Raw genomic sequence first — 22,527 nt, forward strand, 5'->3', positions numbered from 1 at the left:
TTAAATTATGGTTTATGATTTCATCCAAAGAGGGCTGCAGACAATGCAAGTGTAAAATTATATTTTAAGACTGCATTTTACTAAAATTCTACACAGAATAACAAAAAACATTTTATAGAGCCAATGAAGAGAGGAACATGAACATTACTAAATGTCTACTAGAAATGCTAAAAGACACCCTCCATCTTTTTGTTACTTTGATATAACCATTGATCAGGATTTACAAGTTACTGTAATTGTACATTACCATCAGAAATACTAATTTACCACATTTTCTTATCTGAGATTTTTGTGTACAGTATTAGGAAATAGTTGGGGTATTACAGGTACAGGAACTGATAGGACCTGACTGTTTTATTATAAGCAACATACTGAATTTGACATTTCAGTATTTTACAATATTCATATGAAGCAGTAACCACTATACCATTTCAGCAACTGAAGAACAGACCTACGGAGTTGCTAAGTTTTTTTGCTAGAGTTGGATGAGTCAATGGTAGTTAGAAAGAGTACACAGCCCTACCAATCAGTCCCTGTACATCAACAGCTGCTACTAGCTGCAGTACTCTTAACATTGTGTCTTCTAGATGCCTTGCATACTGCTGCCACTGCTTCTAAAATAATGTCAGCAAGAAGACTCTGCTTACTGAAATGAGTTTCTAGAATGTATGATGTATAAAGGCACAAGATAAATTAATTTTAAATTAGCTTCTTTATTATCGTTACTTTTTATAGTCTTAATATTTTATCTTTTAGATGGCATCCTCAAGATGCCTCCTCTTAAAAGTCAGTTTAAAAAAAAGAATCTGAACAGTAAAAGATACACTAAAACTGTATATGTCCACTTACACTGTCTTTCACTTCAAGTGAAAATGATAAAGGCAATTCTGCTTCACATAGTTATCTAATAAAAGGGCCAGTTTGAGGATACTGTCTCAGACTGTATAAGAATTTTTTTGAGTAATTGAAAAAAAAATATAAAGGCTATGAAAATGCAGAAGAGATTATCAAACACCTGGCCTACAGAGCTCAGATCTGTAGCTCTCCACAAAGTATTAGTAAGAAAGTGATATAAACATCATCTTCAAAAGAATGTTTAATATATCCTTTGTTTCCATCTAAACATGATCATGATGTTATGTGTCAAACTAGCTTTCTGACCCACCCTTCATATAGCATCCCTGAGAATACTTTAGTTACTGTACATAAATTCCATTGAGGAATAAAAAATGTCCTTATGATCTGGTAACTCAGTCAAGTACAATCTACAGTATTTTGCAATAAAAAATACTCTAGTTAGACCCCTTCTTTTAATACTTGCTTTCTGATTCTGTTGCCCAGCAAAGCTGTGTATGCACAAACTTTCCAGTCAGGAAGGATTAGATAAGAAGTTTACTTGATGCCTGAACTGCTACCACACAAAAATGGATTAACAATTCCCTTTCTAGGAATGTTTAGCTGCCACTTAGACTTCACTTTCACATAAGAAATGTCTCATTTTCCCTCCAGGCTGCTATTCTATATGCTCACAAAAACATTAAAAAAAGGCACATCCGCACCACTGTGCCAAAGAATCTCACATCTTACCACTTGATCTGTTCATGTCTAAACACACTTAAGAGCACAGACAGTCCAGTTGTTTTACACAAGATACTTTACTGATGGCAGCGAGCAGGATTTGATGAATTAACTAAGAACAAGGACTGGTATGTGTTTTTTAAGATTGCCCACAAATGTATTCCTTGTAGTAAATAAACTGTTTTCATATTAGTTGGAAGATAAAAAGTGAAAGGTAAAAGTGAACAGACTGTTCAGCCCAATAAGTTGGTAGCACTACAGGTCATTCTAGGGCTGTTCATAGTGTCTACCTTCCAAGTCACAAACACATAAACAGGGAATACTGCAGGTGCTCTTGCTCTTCAACGATGACGTCTGTCAAGCCAAGCCACTCTCAGAAAAACAGGGTGATGTCAGAAGCGTTGTTCATGTTTTGAGTTTCATGATTTATAACTAAGTTTATTTAAACAAAAATGGTAACTAAGCGAAACACAAGCCAGAAAAGAAAGCAACAGATTTTGTGTCAACAAACCTTAGCCACAGTTCTGGCCTTGTTTCTTTAAATGGAAAAACCTTAGTGTGTGAGCTCAGCTGCTCACATAAATGAACTCAATTTAATTTTCTTTTTTTAATCCTCTACACTTGATACATTGATACATTGAGACTCACTCTTGGAATATGACAGCTCTGTCCATTATGATCTTTGTATGATCCCACTAGAAAATAGCATGTTTGAATATACACATGGAAAACTGTAGCAGGAGAGAAGTGTTATGTCTAAAATTGGTGACCAATAAAACCGCTATGGATTGGTATAATGGCTGAAACTTCAAGAACCACAGTACCAGAAAACTTTCAGTCACAGCTTACGTCATAAGTAGCCACTCTAAGCCAAACTCAAGAACACCAATTTTTCTTGTTGAACATAATAGATGCAGATGCTCACAGTTGCTCAGTAAAACAGCATTAAGAATAGAAAAAGGAATCAGCATCTTGAAGGATGGAACAGATACAGCTCAACTCCTCACAAGACCTTGGGAAATTCTGCTTATGGCCTAAAGCCTGATTTGGACTAGCAATTCTGCTTGCACAACAGACAGAAAAGGCTGAAAAAGAATACTTCCTTTCTTAGCTGTGAAGTGAGAAACATTAGGAAAAAATGTTCCCCAAAATACACTGGTAGGAAGAATTTATTATACACTCTAGCCAGATTTCATGTCTTTCTAAACAAGGAAAGTCCTAACTGAAAGGTAGGTATGATAATCTATGTTAAAATAAGCGTCATTTTCTCTGTTTTCAACAAGAAGTTCACCTTCTGAGCCCTGCAAAATTACCAAGCATCAAGTAGAAGTCTCCTTGGTGAAGTGGTATTGCTAATCCAGGTGTATCTATGTCCCATGCTACCTTCAAGCCTATGTGCCAAACAGCTGGGTCTCTTCCCTTCAGTTTTTGTTCATTACTTTCTTCCACAGCTGAACCTTTAAAGAGAGAGAAGGAAAAACACCACAAAGGCAACAGACAAGGTGAGAACCATAAAATACAAAATCTGGTCTAACAATACAGTCAATGATATCCCACACTGGTACAATCTTAACAGGCTTAAACTTCCTATAATCTCCATTTGGTATAATCACCTTCTCCAAATTCAAAAGTACATAATACATAAATAAAAAAAGCCGTATGAGTTCAAGAATTTCTTGCAGCCAACTTTACCAAGATGAAAATTTCATGTTAACTACAAAGTAAAGGCATATCAATGCAGTTTGTAATGGACTCAAGTTTTTCTGAAGTTCTCAAGTATATGTAATGGGAGTTTTAGTTAATCTTCACTCTCAATTTTTTTAAAAATATTAGTAAAACTATAAGTATAGAAGAAAAAAGAATAAAAATGCAGCAACATTGATATAAAAGTAGATAACTTCTGAAAGAATTTCAAGTCATAAACTGCCAAAGAATTTTGTTAACAATCTCATTTGTTTATGTACTTGCAATTTCAGCAACTCATAAACTGAGGCAAAGTAAGGTGAAGTAACAGGCACAAAACACAATCTAGACCAACAAAGTTGAGCGAATCTTGGAATCATATCTGCCATTATTTTCTCAAAATTATTAGTCAAACATGCTAGATGACATGAGCAAGACCCAACATAGCTTCAATACATTTGTCACAACAATTTTCTTATCATTAAGCAACATGAATGTGTGGAGCTTGGGGAGAAAATAATCCACTGCATAGAAATAGTATTTAGAGCTTAATCCCTCAGAACTATTTTCATAAGCTTACTTCACTGCAGTATAAATTGAAAGATACAGTCAGCATTTATAACAAGGTATTTGGCAGCTATAGTATAACAGTTTTATGGCTAAAGTAACAGCATTTTGACAGAGGGAGGATGAAGTTTTAATAAGCAGTTGGCACAGAATGGCAGTGAACAGTTAGAAATCATCAACTATGTGGCATGCCTAATTATTGCTTATAGGTTAGTAACTGCGTATGTCCATTTCATTGTCCATTATAAATGTGCTTTCATGTAATAATTTTTGAAATTTTTGCCTTCATTTAATTCTAGAATGAAAATACTGAAATAAAGATTTATAACTCTTATTATAATATGCACATGTAAAAAGTGACCTTGAACTCACACTTTCAAAATATTCAAGTCATTCATCTCACATGGTTACTGCAATGTTTGTTTAGTTGGGAGTAGCCTTTAACAATTAGTAAAATGTCTTAATTTTCTATGGCAATTAAATATTGCCTAAATTCAGGAAGCAGAGAGCCAAAACCTTTTAAAAAGCCAATCTAAAGTTCTTAGTTAAAACTCCTACTGTAAATTCTGTCCCTGTATTCCCTCCCTCCACTGCTGCAGTTTTCATCCAGTTGAAGCTTTGGCTCAGGACCAGCTCTAGGCCTTTCTATCAAGCAGTACACAAATGAGAAAACAAGAGCTAGCAAATACTCAGAAAAATCAATACTAAAGTCTTCAAGGAGCTTTAATATTTTCTGCCCTGTTCAGATAAATCGTAACTTAATTTAAGAAAAATGTTTTCTGAAAGCTGCAAATAGGATGGCTTTCAAGGCATTTTTAATGCAATACATCATGGATATTATAAAAAGAGGTAACCTTTCTGGGTTAACTCTCTCTGTTATGCTGCTTTCCTATTCGCTTTGGCAGCAGCACTGTTCACAATATGGCACCAATAAAATATAGAACTACAATCAGAGACAGCAATCTCAATCAAAGTTTCCTGGGGTCTCCTCATAAATCCAGCACCTTTGGAATGTGCTCGTTAAAATGACTTATTTTTTGCAGTTTGATAAATTTTTTATTGCTTAAGTACAGAGTTCAAATGTAGCTCACAGACTCCTTTTCTATATATTCTCAATTATTGCACCTTATAATTATCAGCAGCAATTGAAACTGATTGCTCCTACCATTTTATTTTGGTAACAAATGGAAGCAAGCTGCTACTAGCTTTTAAATGCAAGCTATTCTGAAAGTGAGAGCAAGGGAAAAAAAAAGACACCTTAAAATTTGTGGTATATCTCCAGGTAGCACTAACAAACTTTTATGTAAAGAGAAGTTGTTATTAAATCTGTATGTCACACCTCAAGGATGACTGAATGCTGTATATTCCCTGATACCATTACAGTTCCCATTCAAGTGAAAACATTTGGATGCATCTAAACCATAGGTATTTGAGAGTAAATCATGTGGGTCTTGCATGTACACAGCACCTAAAGAACATGTATTTATTTTGGAGTAGATCATACAGAAATGGTCAAATGTAGCAGTATTTAATGGAAATACAATAAAACTATCTGCAAATTTGAATTCCATTCATTAAAGATTTATAGATTTTTGCCTGCAAGAAACCTCTACGTTTGCATCCCAAATGAAGTGGTGCAACCAGGTAACAAGCTTACCACAACATAACAACAAAACCTCATCAAAACTGTAATTAAGGTAGAACTATAAAAGAGAGAATTTAGCTGCAGAAAATTGGCCACAACATTATGCTTCTAACTAGACAGCTCAAATTTCAGAGATGTTCCAGCTCTGAAACCTGATCTTATCAGGTTTGGGTCATGGTTAGGCTCAGAACAACATGAAACTTGTTTTCTCGGATCTAGTCTGGTTATTATTCCACAGCACAGAAAGTGAAAGTAGCCTTGAAAGGTTTCTTTGCTCTTCAGCACCAAAATCTTCAAGAACAGTTTGAGAGGTTTTTGACACTCTGAAACTTAAATGTTCTCTAGTCAAGTCAAATGGTAACGCCAAACTATATCCTAAATGAAATCTTAAATCAAACATGATTTCTGGGACAACAGAATCACTGCCATCACATTGCTAAAAACAAGCAGGACTGTAAACATCTACTTTGTCATTAAATCCAACTGACCAGTGTCATATAGATACAGAAGAAAGGATTATTTTTACAGATTGATTGATTTTTCCAGAATTTAAAGGAATTTGGACACATTGTCAGTGATTAATGAAATACATATAATTATTACTGTCATCCACAGCAATTTATATCTGTTATATGCAAGAAGTGAAGATATATTTTTCTACATATCATTTCCATTCTTTCAACAAGCAATATTTCTGTAACATTATTGACATTAGAAACCATTTATTATAATTGTCCCCCTCCTGTACAAATGACTACTCCATGACTTTTATCCATTAAGCAGTACAAAAAGAGGATTATTGGTCCACTACAAATTTAGATTGACTTCAGTTCTGAACAACTTTTGTAGTTTCAGGATTTATTTTTTTTTAACCTAGTGAGGAAACAAACAGTGTAGTGAATCGCAATTATTTTTATCCACAGTTGCTGTAGAAATGAAATAGCAGTCATTAGGTTTAGTGCTAGGATATTGCTTCTAACACTGCAGTGTTAAAAACTACAAACATGATTTTACAAAAGAAACAAGTATAAAAGCTCCTTCAAACTCAGATATAACTGCAACTAACTGTAAGTTTGTCAAACTCTTCAATATTACCTTGTCAGCAAACAGGGTCAGTTGTTTAGGACTACAGCAAGTAGGCATTACAGCATGAAGACAAATAAGATACTGTAAAGAATCTAGAGAAAACTACTTGTCTAACCTCAAACATAGTTTGTGGGAAATCCAGGTAAGAGAAAGATGACACTTCCAGTGACTACATTATTTCCTATCTCCTTTAAGTTGGTAACTGAAACAAGTCTCTACTTCAAAGAACATCTTTAGAACCAACTAGTGCTCTGCTAAGCAATAAAACTTCCCTCAAAACTTACAAAGACCTGAGGGGAAAACTATTCATTAGGAAATTTTCACGGATAAAATCCAATTTCTGAAAATGCCCTTACTCCACCAGTATTTGGCTTGCAATTCACTTTTATAAATAAAGCAGGAAATAAAAATGGGTTATTAGCTTACTACATTAAAAACCTGAACGTTTTTACCTTAATATTCTCATGTGATAGGATATTTGTAAGCTAATGTGTTATTAAATATCTGAAGTTGGTCAAAATTTGGAATTCCCATTCCATGGTAAATTCTGAAAGTAAATTCCTTCTGAATAGTCTTAGGGACAGTATAATTGAACACCCATTCTGTAATGTATTCAATTCTGCATATGCACCATGACTACCACTCATGCCCTTTCATGCACTACACGTTAAAATGAAATTTCCCAATTTTTTGTGAAGGTCTAGTCTTATCACTTAATAACCTACTTTTAACCTAATGTAACATAACACATTTTACTTTAATGTAAATATAAACAAACACTACTCAGATGAGTGTCAAGCAATATGACTATCTTGTTTTGTTGTTAGAAATGTACCTCATTTGAAGTTGCTTTGAAACAGCTTGACACTGGAAACAAGAAAATAAACAATGATACCAATTAGAATATCAGCTTGTTCCGGTATCTTTATGTTGCCTCTCCAATATCTTTTCTGCCATATTAAAAACTGCTTCTACTCCAATTAATAATAATCAAAGTTTCAAACATCGAATTTTCATTATGGCATCCAACACTGAAGAAGCAAACAAGAAAATAGAGTTACAGTAGTATCTGTTTCAATACTATTTAATAAGTAGGTATCAAACAAATAATGATATAAAAATGCAAATTAAAGTAAAAAGAAAATCATATAAGCTGAGTTTTACATCTCTGAAGAGTCCAACAAATGGCTGCCATAATGCAGTAAAGATTGATTGACTTCTAGGGCTCCTGCTGTTCAAAACCTAAAATCCTGGGCATTCTGCATTTGTGGCAGGAGAGATTGGTACTAGCCATGAAGCTCTGGAATCCTTAGCTTCCCCGTGCTGAGAGGCTACCACAGATTCTCAGTGTTTGGAGTACCACAGAGACCAGCAGGAGTCTGAGGAATAGAGAGCTGACAAAAAAATGTGCAAGACCTAGCAGAAAAGAGAGTCAAGCTAGTTTTAATTAAAATCAACATGCTTACTTATGTTTGAATTTCCCACAGAATCAGTGTTTTCTCACAGAAAATTACTAACCCAACTAATCAACATCTTCTAAGGAAAAACTGTTCTATCAAAAAATTTCTGACCATGTCTACTCTTTTTATTATGTCTTCTATAATGATTCCGTGGTATTCTCTATATACTACAATGAGAACTGAATGCTAACTCAATGTTAACTGAATTAATGGAGTAAGCACTAATAAAAGATACTGGCATATAAAGATGTTTATGGAAAACAGGAAGGGGATTCCAGATACGATTCTACAAAGATTTAACAAAAATCTTCAAAAAGATGTGGAGCTTCTTCATGCTTCACAGTTATGGAAAGCTTGATAAGAGATATAGTAAATATTGACAGTCTTTGTGAACTGCAGCAACCACCAATACATTGCAGTGACATGGAACTGGAAAGAATAATACTATAAGCACTGGTATGTTAATAACCACCAGCATTTGAAAGCTATAAACGGCAAATCAGAAGAGCAAAAGACAACCTATTTATTTCTCTAAAATCAAGTAGACCCATTACTCCTTTTGGATGTGCTAGGTAGAAAGCTTGAACACACAAAAGTATTCACTGTCACTTTAATTACAATGCCATATTCATAAACTATAAACAGGTTCAATTCCCTCCAATTTATGAATAAGTAGGCCAACTATAAATACAGCTTCACTTTAGGGATATACAACAACCACCACAACTTGCATACAGGCAGATGTGAGTGAACTGTTTTCACATAAAGGTATACTACAGGACATGGCCTCATGGTGCTTGGGAGCAATGCTGAGCACCCTAAATTCCCTCTACAGTTCATGAAACCAACTTGAGCCATGCTCAAGATCTATCAAAAGGAATTCAAACTTTTTTGGATTTACATCTGACTTCGTAAATAATTTTCTTCCCAAAAAACTGTCTTTTACACTATTTCCAGCTACACTGGGGTTTTAATACCGCCACCTCCTGCCAAGAGGTTCCCCCCTGCCAAGATACAATCAAATTTCAATTTGATCAGAAACTTTTGGAACCATTGCAAAAATACAAAAAATTTGAAGTAGTATTTTAAAAATAATTTTTGTAAATGTAAACTATAGAGTGATCAATTTATTCACTGGAAAGCTCTTAGCTTTTTTAAGCTTTCATGTCTATTTTTAAATCCCTCAGGAAAAAAATATGTACTTTTAAGTGTAATTATGAAAAAATCTTGTATGTGGCAAAAACATTAATTACATATCGATATCAAAATAACTTCTGGTATAAATATATCAAATATTTCTTTCTACCCTCATCAATCAAGTCTTGCATGGAATTTGCAGCAGTTTAAAAACAGCATATTTTTTACGTAACTTGCTGAACTTGAAGAAACTAAACCAAGTGATGAGGTACGAATAAACATAGTAGCTTGCTTTCTTGTTAATTTATAGCCCTCTGAACTTAAAGGGACTCATTTTTTCCCCTCCACAAGCAAGTTTTATGTTAAAGTAAAAAGCTTTTAAGCATATCACAGTAAATCCTCACACATGCTATTAGTACAAGTTCATATTTATGCTTCTTTAAGTATTTTTTTCAGTAACATTTTAAATTACCTACATTACTATGGAAAAAAATACATTTACTGGACATAAAATGTCAACATCTTCAGCAAATAAGACAGAAAAAAGTTCATGAACAAATTACACTGGTCAGGGAATGTCTTCTATTCAGCTTGCTAAGCCAGCTGATGTTTTACGTCCAGGACTTCAGCTGAATGTTAAATAACAAAGTGACCCATAGTTTCAAAACTAATAACAAAACCAACAACAGAATGCACGTGGAAGTATAAGCTATTACTTTTACATCATGATCTTTAGCCAAAACATACTGAAGTCAATGCAAATTCTTCCCATGTTCTCAAGCAAACATCAAAGGATTTTTGGAAGGACCAAAAATCAGATGTGAATTATGAGACAGGAAGGAGCATTTGCTCAAGTGTCTAAATTCAAATCTTGTCTTTGCAAAACTGGAAGCCGTTAAAAAAAAACCAGGGCTTTGTTCAAAAATTGTTAGAAAAAAAAAAAAAATAACCAAAAAAAGCTTCATGTCTGTTTTTAAATAAAGATGAGAAAGGTACTTTAAACTAAAAATGAAATTATTTACTGACTCTTCAACTACATATTCCCCCCAACTGCATTTAAATGGTTTTTAAATAATTAAGAGTCCGCAATGCCTGTCAGACAACAGGTCATTTAATGGAAAACTTCCACCTTTCTGAACTACGGAAACATTGGAAAATCCTCCGCAAAATGTGCATTAGCACTACAGCATGCCTAGACAAAATGCATACACTGCCAAGTAAATACACTAATACTTTTAAACAAAACCAACATAAAATGATCTTCCCAAAATAGGGTAGTAAAATCAGTATAAAGCAGAAGCAAGTCTGTATATGACAATAACACAATAAAGATGGTGTTCTCAACTACAATGAAATATCTTACAGGATAGAAAATATACATATGCGTTAACCTGAAAAAGGTATCTGACATATTTTGATTTCCTGGCTCTCAGTTAGGAAGTTAATCACACTGATTTTTAAATCTACTTAGAGAATGACTGATTAGCCAGCTGCAGTAAACACAGGTATATTTTGTAGATGTTTTAGTAGAAATAAGGATAGGGCTTAAATACAAAAAGTACCACAATGTATTCAGAAGCACGTGACAAATCTATACTAACATGCAGGTGTGCTTATGTACCCACACACAGGAAAAATAAAAGAGCTTCAGGGATTTAAGATATTTATATCACTAGTCAACTCATACCTCCAATCACTCACCTTCACAGCTGTAACTGTACACAGCAACTGTTGACCTTTCAGCCAGATTCTCATCATGGTGCCAGCTCACTGCCATATTCCCCATTCCAAAATAAGGTTCTTGTTTCAAGTACAGCATTTGTAGTGGATCCATATAATTTAATAAAGTCAAGTTATAAGATGTTCTGCTCTTTAGACTTCTGTAGTTATCCTCTGGTACACAACAACTGCTTTGATCTTTTGAAACAGACCCTTTTGCTGTAAGAGAAGTAGCAAAACTTTGCTCCCTATCTATTACAGTAGTATCTTTAATTTCTTTGGTCTCAGACAAGTTTTGTCCTTGCAATGCTTTGACTGCTTCAACATGCAAGTAGTCATTAAGTCTGATTAATGCTTTACAAGCATCGTGTATTTGAGGACTGGAATATTTTATATCATAACCTTCAGTAGGCCAAGGAACTGTAAATAATCTTGTGTTCAAGTACTTGTAAGTGCATCCTGGGTTTCCAATTAATATACGAGACACTGGGGTAAGAAAGTCTTTTCCTTTGATCCTTACAAGATCTTGAAAGAAACAATCGTGTTTCAGCAAGGTCAGAAAGCCTTCTTGTACCATTTGATGGAGTTCTTCAGGTACTGCATCAGATTTTCTAAAAACCAGCTTGGAATATTTGGTCCTCCACTAAAGGAAAAAACACACAAACAAACAAAACAACAGAAAATACACAAAAAAACCAACCAAAAAAAAAAAAAGCAAAATAATTATTCTTTATACAGACACCAAAGTATTTCATATATTCAAGAACAGACAAGGCTAAGTTGACAAGTTGTCAAGCATGAGTTTAGAATGTGGTGAAGAAATAGATGCCATTATTTGTTACTTTATTTTCATACTCCAATATATCACACAAACTGAGGATATGTACATACCAGTGGCCTGTAACCAAAGAGTATCATCAGGGCAGACCTCTAAATAAATAAATAAATTTGAGGATCCTGGAAGGAATCAATAGAACATATAAGCTCCTCAATGAATCTGTAAATAATGCTACCTTTAAGTATACAAACAATGGAATATTGTAAAGTAACAAAGTGACTCCTCTTTTCGCAGTGGTTGCAAAGATCGTTCTGTCTCATTCTGACGTACAGACTTCTACAGGGCAACATGATAGTCCAGAAGAGTTTCACAGAACAACAATTTTAGGGCAAAAATAACAAAAAGAAAATGTAAATTTTCAAAAAAGGCCAATATTCTGGTACAGTGCACCTCTATCTTCAAAATAGTCCTTGACATACTAGTCCTTTCTGTTTTCACATTCCTCAATGCATGCTGATTAGCTCTCCTATTTTATATAAAAGTTTCACTTTCAGATAAAAACTTTCCAAACTCATTTTCCTCCCCATCTCCCCACCACACCTGCTCTTGTATCAGCTGGAGTTCAGAATCCAGCAGTTTGTGGAAGCAACAACTCCCCAGCAAGGTATGATGCTCCTAATCACCAGTATCTTGCTTTGTATGTAAAATACTGCTTCCCACTCCAGGAAGGCTTGGGTAATTTTATTTTGTTAATCTGGTTTTCTAAGGAAGAGGGTATCACGTAATCACACCTTTTATTGGGTTGCCTGTAAATCTGCTTTAACTACTGCTGAGACTGTTTGGCAAACTGAACAAAGGCTAGAGAATAAGTTCTTAAATACACTAAGTTCCTATGTATTTCAATAAATTGATAGATAAAAGATGAAGATTCAGATTAGTGCCCTTAGCAAGCGAAAGGCTGTAATGTGAGCCTATCAAGTGTCAATTAGCATGTGTGAAGCTCCAGCCTACTTGCTACACCTATTTCCTTTTGTCCAGAAGTTAGTGACTAGTCTGGGGAAAAGGTAGATACTGATGGTGTTGTGGGAAAAAAGGTCAACTGAAATCAGAATGCAAGGCAAGGGGGCAAGAGCACATGGATGCACAGAACTGATCTATCAAAACTTCTATTAATGTAATAGCTTATGTTCAAAGTGCTTTTTAAAAACAAAAGCCACCAGCACAAAAGCATCACCCTGACCTACAATCCATCTGTGGGCTCCTGCTGGTACAACTCAAAACCACTTTACTAGTACTGTCTACTTCCAAGCCAGATTTGAACCTGCCTTTAAGGAAATTAATTCTGAAGTCTAGAAAAGGTGCCTTTAAAAAATACAAACCAGGCAGTAATTCAGTATCCACAGTTTCTACTGCACAAAAACAGTTAGACTTTGGCATCATAACACGTTGCTATCGTACAACACTGAAGAGGTGACTTTATAGGATCATTTGTTTCTATTAAAAAGGGGAATATAAAAGGAAGCCTATTTTAAAAATAATGATTACACATAATATATCATAGTTTATCCATAAACCTTGCCACCATTTCTCGTGAATTTTTATAGTGAAGCTAACTCCCTTTCTGTACACATTCTTACGGCTTCCAAGAACTAGCTTCCTACAGAGAAGAAAAAAACATTACATGACAGTATGCACAGATAGCAATAATTTCTGACAATTGTATTTACACACTATACTTTAAATATCAAAGCTTGAAAATAGTTCCAGATATCTACCTGAATGTCCCTCTACAGTCCCCAGCACAGAACACTGCATCCCAGCTTTCGTTAAAAGAACTGAATATAAACATGATAAACACAATTCGCCTGAGCTTGCCAAAAGCCTGAAACAATTTCCTTAGAGGTCTTGAACCGTCCCCTTTGTTACAATTGCTGCTTTGTATCTGTAGCCTTTGAACAGTACAGTGAAAAAATCCTTATAAAGAACAACTACTGAAATCAGTAACTGCAAATATTAAGGATTTACAGCTACGGGCTACCGTTAGATGTGTGGGTATAGGTTGAAGCAAATAATAAGATTCTTTCATAATCATACTTAATAATTACAGAACATTATATGTTGTTACATGTTAAGATTATTACTGCATGATTTGTTTCATTATGCAAATTATATGTATAAAAGAAAGAGCACTAACAGTTCTATAGCAGTATCCCAGGATTTCTTTAAACAATTCTGTATATTGGACATACTCAGGTCAGATTAACCAATTATCAAATTACATATGCTATTATGGCATACTTTAAATTATTTAAAAATATGAAATAATGACTTTTAATATACTGAATTTCTGACACGAGTCGCACACATAAAATTCTAAACAACTATTACAAACAGGAGGAGGGAAATAATACCACATAAAGCAACTAAATGCCTGGAAAACGCACTAGGAAGAAAGCACACATATTTTACAAAGGTTCCCCCCTTGAACTGCAGAGGTAAGGTCTTCCCAATTTCATTGCCAGCCAAATCAGAGGCATGTTACCTTTGGGTTATGTTTTAAGACTACATGCTTAAGAACTATTTTATTATTCAGTTTTACACAGAATAGGATTCCACTTTAACAAAACCCCACACTGATATCTCAGAAGAAATCAGGACGTAGAAACACATTTCCGACACATCACATGAAAACAGTTTGGTCGTCTTTAAATCTCCAATCATTGTGCTACGTCCTACACAAGGAAAGCATTAAGGCATCAGAATACAGGGTGAATGCTGGGTTCACACTGGACACCTTGTTGTTTTGTGGGGATGGGGAAGGGGAGATAATCATGTACTCTGTGTTGTAACTCTGACAGCAAGTATTAAAGGTCAAGTCCCTGTTCACTCTGAAAGAAGCAGGTACATTACTGGCAACTAGAGGACTAAAAAAAAAAGCACATATTATGCTCAAGTCTTCATATGAATATCACACATGTGATTTTAAATATACACATTCTTTCACTTGTACTGGTAGTACTCAAGACAGAGTCACCCTACAGCATGACTCAAGTCATAGACCAAAGTTAGAAATCAACAGTACGGACCCTTGATAAGCAAACTGCCACTGAAATAGTGAGATGACAGTTTGTACTTCAGATAGTTCTGAATTGCTTTGTTAACAGACTTTCTTGTTCATAACTGGCTTTAAACATTACCTTGTTTCAGCCTATGGTTTGGAGCCCATTTCTAAAATGCTTCATCAGGCAAGACATATTGAAAGAGGATGTTAGGGAAGTTTTGCTTGTGATGGAATTTCTTAGTTCAAACTGTACATTTCCATACCTGATAGGATACTGTTTTACTTGCATCCTACCTAACCTTTCCAACATGTTCAAAGAATACTTCTTTATAAGGGGTAGATCCTTAATGTAGTAAGGCAGGTCCCTCCAGGAAAGAGAGACTATACAACTAAACTGTATGTGATATTTTATTTTGCCAATTTGTTGTCCTCAAGCTCTCACCCATCTTTTCCTCTCCATCTGTAGTACATTTAAGAATCATGGAACTTGTAATACTTACAGCTGTGATTAAAGTAACATTTCATAACCATCATAAGAAATTAAAAGGCCCTCGTGATGCTTATGATTATCACATATACTTAAAAATACCAAGCATGCACAGAAAAAGTACGCAAAAAGTATAATTCTATATGACGCAAAAAGAACGTATCTAAACTCTATTAAGGCTTGAACAGGCCCGATTTCATTGTTTATCTTGTTCCCACTGCCTTCTATATTTATTGGTTACTGATACTGAGCAAATGACATGCTTCTTCGGCAGCCCTGGCTCCACCTTCTTTTCACATCAGCTCCACAAGACTGGATTTACAAAGATGGAAAAAAGAAAAAGATGCTGGGCACAGGAGCTCTTGGCAACAACAGATATAAAAGAACAGAACAAACAGGAGGGACATGGCTTACTGGTGAACTGGCAGTGTTAGGTTTGTGGTTGGACTCGATGATCTTAAAGGTCTTTTCCAACCTATATGAGACTATGTATTCTGTGTAACAGGACTAGGAAGGAGAAAACAGTAAGCTGCCTGGGACTCGAAAGGAGGAAGAGCTGCTTCTTGAACATCAGTTTAAGACCAAAAAGGATGCGCTTGGGGTTAGGGTTTTTTTTGTAAAGAAAAAAAAAAAATCAGCTCTTCTGCACTTCTCCTTGCCCTTACCCACAGAAGTGCTTTTATGGTTATCAGCAAGTTGTGTTTTCATATTATTACCCTTACAGCTGTCAAAGGTCCCAATGAGAAGCTTACTTCTGCTATGTTCAGCACTGTAAGAACACAGAGAAAAACATGCTTTGCCTAAGTATTCTACAACCCAATATCACAGTTGTAATTCCATGGCAAAACTGAACTTTGACTTCATGCTTCTGAGTCACAGTCCAGTACATGGCCCATAAGTGTATCTTCCCTCTTCTATAGCATGGCGTGTGCTAAAGTTTTCTTGGCCTTAGAATCCTGCAAGAAACTCATCCTTGCAAGGGAAGAGTCAGACCTATTTTTATGCCACCATATACATCTTTGAGCCATATGTCAATACAAAAAAGGTGACATGTCTGTAATGTAAGCATGCTTGCTGTAACTGTTCAAACTATGAGATTCTTTCTCACGCTCTTCATCTTACTGTGTTCTGATTTGATGTGACTGAACCTATGATTCTTGACATATGTTTTGTAGCTGACCTAGAAAGATCCAAGATAGATGCAGAATATTCTATTAATTTCATTATACTCTTCCATACACTCATTTGGCTTACTACTCATGTGGCTACTGTGCCTGTTTTTACTTTTATTTGGCTTCATTTGAGGCATACATTCCAGTTTCCACAGTTCATTTTGTAAGCAAAGTCTTACGAGTTACTTATTGTTTGAAAGTAGAATTAAGGCAAAAAAATTTTCAAATCTCTATGTTAATATTTTCCCCATTTTGCCAAACTTGAGCTATAAAGAATAGTTCTCTTTACAACTCCAGAAAAAAAAAAAGGCAAAACCTTAAAAGAATGGTGACATGTATTTTATTTTAGCAAAACATAAGAAACTCTGATTCATTGTTACATGCATTACCTGGTACTCAGGTACTGATACTCGAGGCAAAATCCTAAAAATAAATGAAGTTCCCAAAGTTTTCCTTCTTGAATATCCTAATTCTAGAGATCTTATTTTGCCTTTTGTCTTATTTACCACCTGATAGTACATTATGAGCCATCAGGACACATTTTTCATGTCAGATTTCACAGTGTCTCTTTGAAGAAACATTCATTTGTTGTTCAGTGCAAACAGCCATTTAAGTTTAAAACAAGTACAGTTAAAAGAAATACATTACCAATTGATGGAAATCATCATCAGCTGGTGTCAAATATGGAAGTCTATTCTGTCCAAGTTCTTCAAGAAGCTTTTTTTTCTGTTTTGGAGGGGTAAAATTGAAACAGAAGATTAGATTAAAAACCAAGGTAAAAACAGCCAAGTATAAAACTAGTTGTATTAAAAAGACATGAACATGTACAATTGTTTCTCTTACTACCTTCCATTCTAGAAAATTAAATAAGGAAAAATGGATGCAAAAAAATCAGTGGAGCTTTTCCACTTACAAAGCAGCAATTTAGGTGAGGTAGTTTCAGAGCACGTGAGTATTTTTCCTCCTAAATTCTTTTTTAGATAATCAGTCCTCATTACACTGATGAAAATCCATCTTGGTCTAATGTTCTTCAGAACTCTACCTACTTTGTACCTTGATACTAATTACTTATTTCTTTTTCATTTTATTTTCTACTTCAGTTTGTGGATCCAATGGGTACAAAGCTCATATTCCATTAAATGACTCAATAATATACTTCATTAAAACAATGAGCCTCAATGTCGGGCAAACTCCAGAATGTTTCCTGAAATGGGTGTATGAAGGAAAAAGATGATATCATCTACTGCACACCAAAGCCCCTACTACCTGACAATATTTAAAGTGCCATACTCAAGACCTACCATTCCAGCAGACTGCCACAAATCTGCTTTGATGTTGGGAGTGCGCCAAGAACCAGCTGACTGTGAAAAGTAGGTTTTCTCTGTCCCCCTTTTTCTTTTAACTCCCTCTTACTCCTGTTTTAGCCTGAGAATATCTCCACCAATGCTTAGTCAACATGATCATTAGGAAATTGCTAAGATAAAACCCGGTTTTTCTGCAAGCTGCATTTTCCAGAGTTTTATTCATAAAAATATAAATTTTTGTATGCATTACACAATTAATTGTGCAGCTAAAGATTTAGAAAGTGCAAGAGAAGCTTGAAATATCCCATCAGATTTTTGGAATCAAACAATCCCAATCCATGACAAATCCATCCACATTTATCTACCCGCAGCCTAATTCAATAGTAACTCAACATAAGTACAGATTAACAACAGTGTAAAAATTGTCACAGTGGAAGTATTGGACTAGAAAATTAATACCCTGTTTCCTTTATTCCTTCCTTCCTATAGCTTGCAATGATGGTTTCTTTACAAACTTGGATCATTAAAAAATATTAACTAATAAAAATGCAACTCAAAGATCATAAAACAACATCTGCCATAATGTTTGAATATTTCAGATAAATAGATTCAAATTCTAATTTTTATTGCAATATTTTCAACTACTTAAACACTATCACAAGAAATAATTGTAGTTGCAGCTTGGTCAATACTTTCATGTTGTAGGAGCAACACTAGATGGAAATGGAATACAGTTTTTAAAAGAATTATAAGGGTGTACTACAAAGAAAAACACAGATTAAATTTAAAAAGGTTATAACTAACCTGTTCGTAAAACCAAGTTATATGGGAACAACTACATATTTCATCACCCAGATGTCAATGCAAATTTATTATTCCATAGACAAGATAATTCATTGTTTAAAAAAAACATTTTTTTTTCTTTTAAATTCCTCTTTCACAATCTTTTTGGGTTGCATATACAGGTCAAAACAGATCTCCCCTATTCTGGCAATCCTATTCAAAAAAATGAAGAAAGAAATACTACATGTAACAACTAACTCCTGGTTTATAGCAAACACATAAACAAGGAAAGCTGAACTACAAAGAGTGGTACAGTTTATTTTATTCTGTGACAGTGAATTACATTTATTCAAATTTAAGCATCAAAGAAGATGACAGAGGCTTAAAATCATGAGGAAGTGTAGAAAATTTTAAGGTTAATAGGTATGAGATCAGTCAAACTAAAATAAAACCAGGTAACTCTCACTTACTTATCTCCACACTCACATTCTGCTGAGCACCGACTCTTATCCAATCTGAAAAGAGCGGCAGTGAGATTTATGAACTAGCAATGTCATTTCTCTAGGGCTTTAATTTTCTTTGGGAACAGGCTGTTGGTATGTTGACATGAAGACATTGGTGAAACCGAGCATACATAACTTTAGATTAAGTTCGCAGAAACTGACATGCTAATTTGCTGCATATTCTAAAACAATAATACTTTTCTACTACAAAAAGCTTGCTACAATTTTATTACATGAAACCACTGAAAACATCAGATTGGCTTTGTTATCTGCAAGATAAACCATATTAGACAGTAGAAAAAAAATTCCTATATTTCAACATAGACTCACATCTGTGGGGAGAAAAAAAAAGAAAAAAAAAAAAAGAGGTGGGAAAAAGAGAGATTCTGACAATTTCTTTGTCAAATACCAGCCTCTTGGCAAAAAGCACACAACATTAAAATGCACTGTTGCGTATAGGTAGTACTAGTTCACATTTGATTGTCAGATCTGGCTAAGTGCCGCTCTTCAGCTTGATGTACAGACTAATTCACACAGCTGGGTGGTATAACATGCTGCTCACCTCTTATGCAAGAGGCTGTCACACAGATGTCAAAAACATCAAGCTACTCACAAATACCTCAAAAAAAGCAAAAACAGAGAAAAACTGAAGATCTGGCAATACCAGCTGGCTGATATCTAAGTCTAAGCACTGGTACATAAGCATCACTTATGGGCTTTTTCAACACATAAACCCCTCAATAAAAAAAAATAATCTTGCCTTTCCTTTAAAGGTACAAGGCATCTTAAAAAGCATTTTTCTAAATCTGATTTTTATATTTTAAAAATTATTAACAGTGTAACAGTTGATTCAGGTACCAGTATTATGTTTCTTACACTTTAGAAACCAACATGATTTTTATATATACATTAGCAATACCAACATGTGAAAGACAATCTTACGCACAACATCCCTATAATGTCATCATGCATTGGTTGCCATGAGTATTAATGGATCTACTATATCTGACTCTGATAACTGCTAACTAAAATTCAGCAACTGGAATAGTAATAACTGGAATCTCTCAATCACTATACATACCTTCTGCACCCCCAAGTTTCTTCATGGCAATAAAAGTAACATGTTGTATGTTACAGAGCAGGAGAAGTAATAGAAACACAACTAATACAGATCAAAGTTACAGGCCAAAATGCAGTTACGTTACCATCATTTGTTATTTTCAAATTAAGTGGTATGAAGGAAAGATGAGACTTAATTACCTTTTCTGGCCAAGAAGCATGACAGTGTAAAAATTTCTACAGCTGACATATTCCCCTGAAGGATGTCAACACTATTCATAAAAGGTTTTGTTTCTCTCTTAATTGTAAGACAGAAGTTCAATATCTAGGCTCTAAAGGCTTGTGAAGGCCTTAGTATTTCAAACACAGAATTCCTACTTAGTTTCACCATCAAACAAGTCAGAAGACAACAGTCATTGTCCAATTTGCAGACCACTGTCTTGGCTGAAATAATGTATTATAAAAACTAATTTTATTGAAATCACATTGAAATACCAAAATTAGTTCTGACAACAGATTTAAGGCTGCAATGTTGCAACAATTCCTAACACATAAAAACAACGAAAACATTAAGAAGTAGAAGTTTGATTTCTTCCCCCAGGACTTAACATAAAAAGCACTGAAGAATTTATTTAACATATTCCATTTGTTCATACAAGAAGACTTAATTCAATGCAAGTAGTATTCATCTCTAAAAAGATTCAGAAAAGAATTCAGAAAAAATGTCAGCTTCGCTACACGAAGGGATCTCTCTGGACCTGGAACAGCGTCCTATACGGGTGTAAGAAGTCAGCCACACAAGTGCAAGACATGGACAACTACAACTGTGCCTATGAAATATTTAAGGATGTTAGTTTTTACTTATACAACAAGAACTCACTCTGATTAGCAGTTGAAAAGATACACTTTATTCAAACTAGTAGGCTGCCAAAAAACATGACTGTTACTCTCTATTCTGGAAAAGCCCATCTTATTATTACCTAAAGACTTTTTCAGAAAAGATGGTATTTTGAAACTTCTAACAGGCATGTTCCCAACCTCTGAGGGGATGCAAGCAACCTTTTCTTCAGCCATTACTTACTTTCACCTTATAATTAGCGTTATGCAAAATGAAGCAAAAGATGAATCACACTATGGAAGAGATACATGAAAGATGACAATTCAAACAAAAACTGCAACCTCACTGTTGCCTGGTTTCTTTTAACAGCTCTTAGGTATTTATTATTTACAAGTATTTCATATACACATCACACTAGGGAATGACCATTTCCAATACTCTGCAGAGGGCTGAGAACTGGCTGGACTCTTTGATCTACTTTTTGGGCAAGCTGGTACTTGCTCTATGGAGGGAAAAGGAGCACAACCAGCAGAACAATTCTATGTACTCACGTATACTCTTCCCTGCAAAATAATTGAGTTTTCTGCTTCACTACCTGACTTGTGTTACAGTGACCTAAAGTCCCACCTAATGTTGCCTTAATATCATCAGGTCAATGGTTAATTTTTTCTTTTATAAAGCTAAGATTGCAAACCGTCCTCATTTTTATACCCCTCCACCCCCAGCAATCTTAAAGCAAGTAAGAGGTAGAAGAAAGCTGAACATTTTATCTACACTGGATTTTACCTATCTCATGTCTAGATGTGAGAAACAATCTCACTGGGGCTAAAGGAGGGAACAATATACTGCTAGAAGTGAGAGTGCAAAAGAAAGGCCTAGTAGGTTTGAAACATCATCTCCATTCAGAGCCTACAAAAGCCCTTCTGCCTTAACTCCTTTCACCAGAAGTTCTTAAAACATTGACCAATTTTTTCATCCTGAACAGTTTTGCCAACTCCCTGCTGTGGTTTTTACACTTCTGAGAACGCTGACTCAGGACCAGAATTAGTAAAACACAGACACTTAAGTCTCTTTGTTTTCAATGCAATCCAATCTGTTTGCAGAAATTTCTGGGGCAGCTCCTAAAAAGAGGGCCTCTATTCAAAGCATAAAAAAGTATCATGTCCATCTCCAACACTGTTTTTCCCAACAGTCTTTTGTTTTCCAAAGATACAGCAAGGCACTCTGAGAATGAATATTGTCAGGAAAGATAGATCTGAACTACAAGTTCAGACACAAACAGAGGGTTTTCCAGAAGGCCCTCCTTTCTATTAGCTTTTTCCCCACATAAGAATGTACATTAGGGCCTGTGTTTCTCTTTCATCCTTTTTTTTTTTTTTAAATCAACTATAATAAAATGTGGATTTCTTTCAAGTCATGCATGAAGAAAAAGGCTAGTACACTGAAGTGACAGCTCAATGGCTTTATAAAGGAGGAAGATTAAATACTTTATATAGGAACGACTTTGTGACACAACACTAAGACCCTACCCAGAAAAAAAGCAACCACTTCACAGGAACTTCCACCACCTTATGTAACTCCTAAGATTCTTTCATGTTTTTAGAAATAAAACATTAAAAACAAACAAACCCCAAACAAACAAAAAACATCAACTAAAAAAACCCACA

At 34.9% G+C, this 22,527-nt stretch overlaps 1 protein-coding gene across 4 annotated transcripts in view; it reads right to left on the reverse strand.

The window, feature by feature from the left end:
* FTO (FTO alpha-ketoglutarate dependent dioxygenase) overlaps positions 1 to 22,527 on the reverse strand; it is a 251,281-nt gene that overhangs the window by 188,577 nt on the left and 40,177 nt on the right. For 2 of the 4 annotated variants that reach the window (XR_010374246.1, XM_064459373.1), the window contains exons 2-4: positions 17,022 to 17,099; positions 10,858 to 11,518; positions 2,892 to 3,035 (exon numbers count right to left, since the gene is read on the reverse strand). Coding sequence is in view for 3 of the 4 variants with exons in the window: in XM_064459373.1 (XP_064315443.1) it covers positions 2,892 to 3,035; positions 10,858 to 11,518; positions 17,022 to 17,099 (883 nt within the window). In the remaining variant the exon portion in view is untranslated. Of the gene's footprint in view, positions 1 to 2,891; positions 3,036 to 10,857; positions 11,519 to 11,766; positions 13,968 to 17,021; positions 17,100 to 22,527 lie in introns of those variants that run through there. The other 2 variants (XM_064459374.1, XM_064459375.1) reach the window with 2 other exon arrangements.

Source organism: Phalacrocorax carbo, chromosome 8 (assembly GCF_963921805.1).
Source record: "Phalacrocorax carbo chromosome 8, bPhaCar2.1, whole genome shotgun sequence".
NCBI lineage: Eukaryota > Metazoa > Chordata > Aves > Suliformes > Phalacrocoracidae > Phalacrocorax > Phalacrocorax carbo.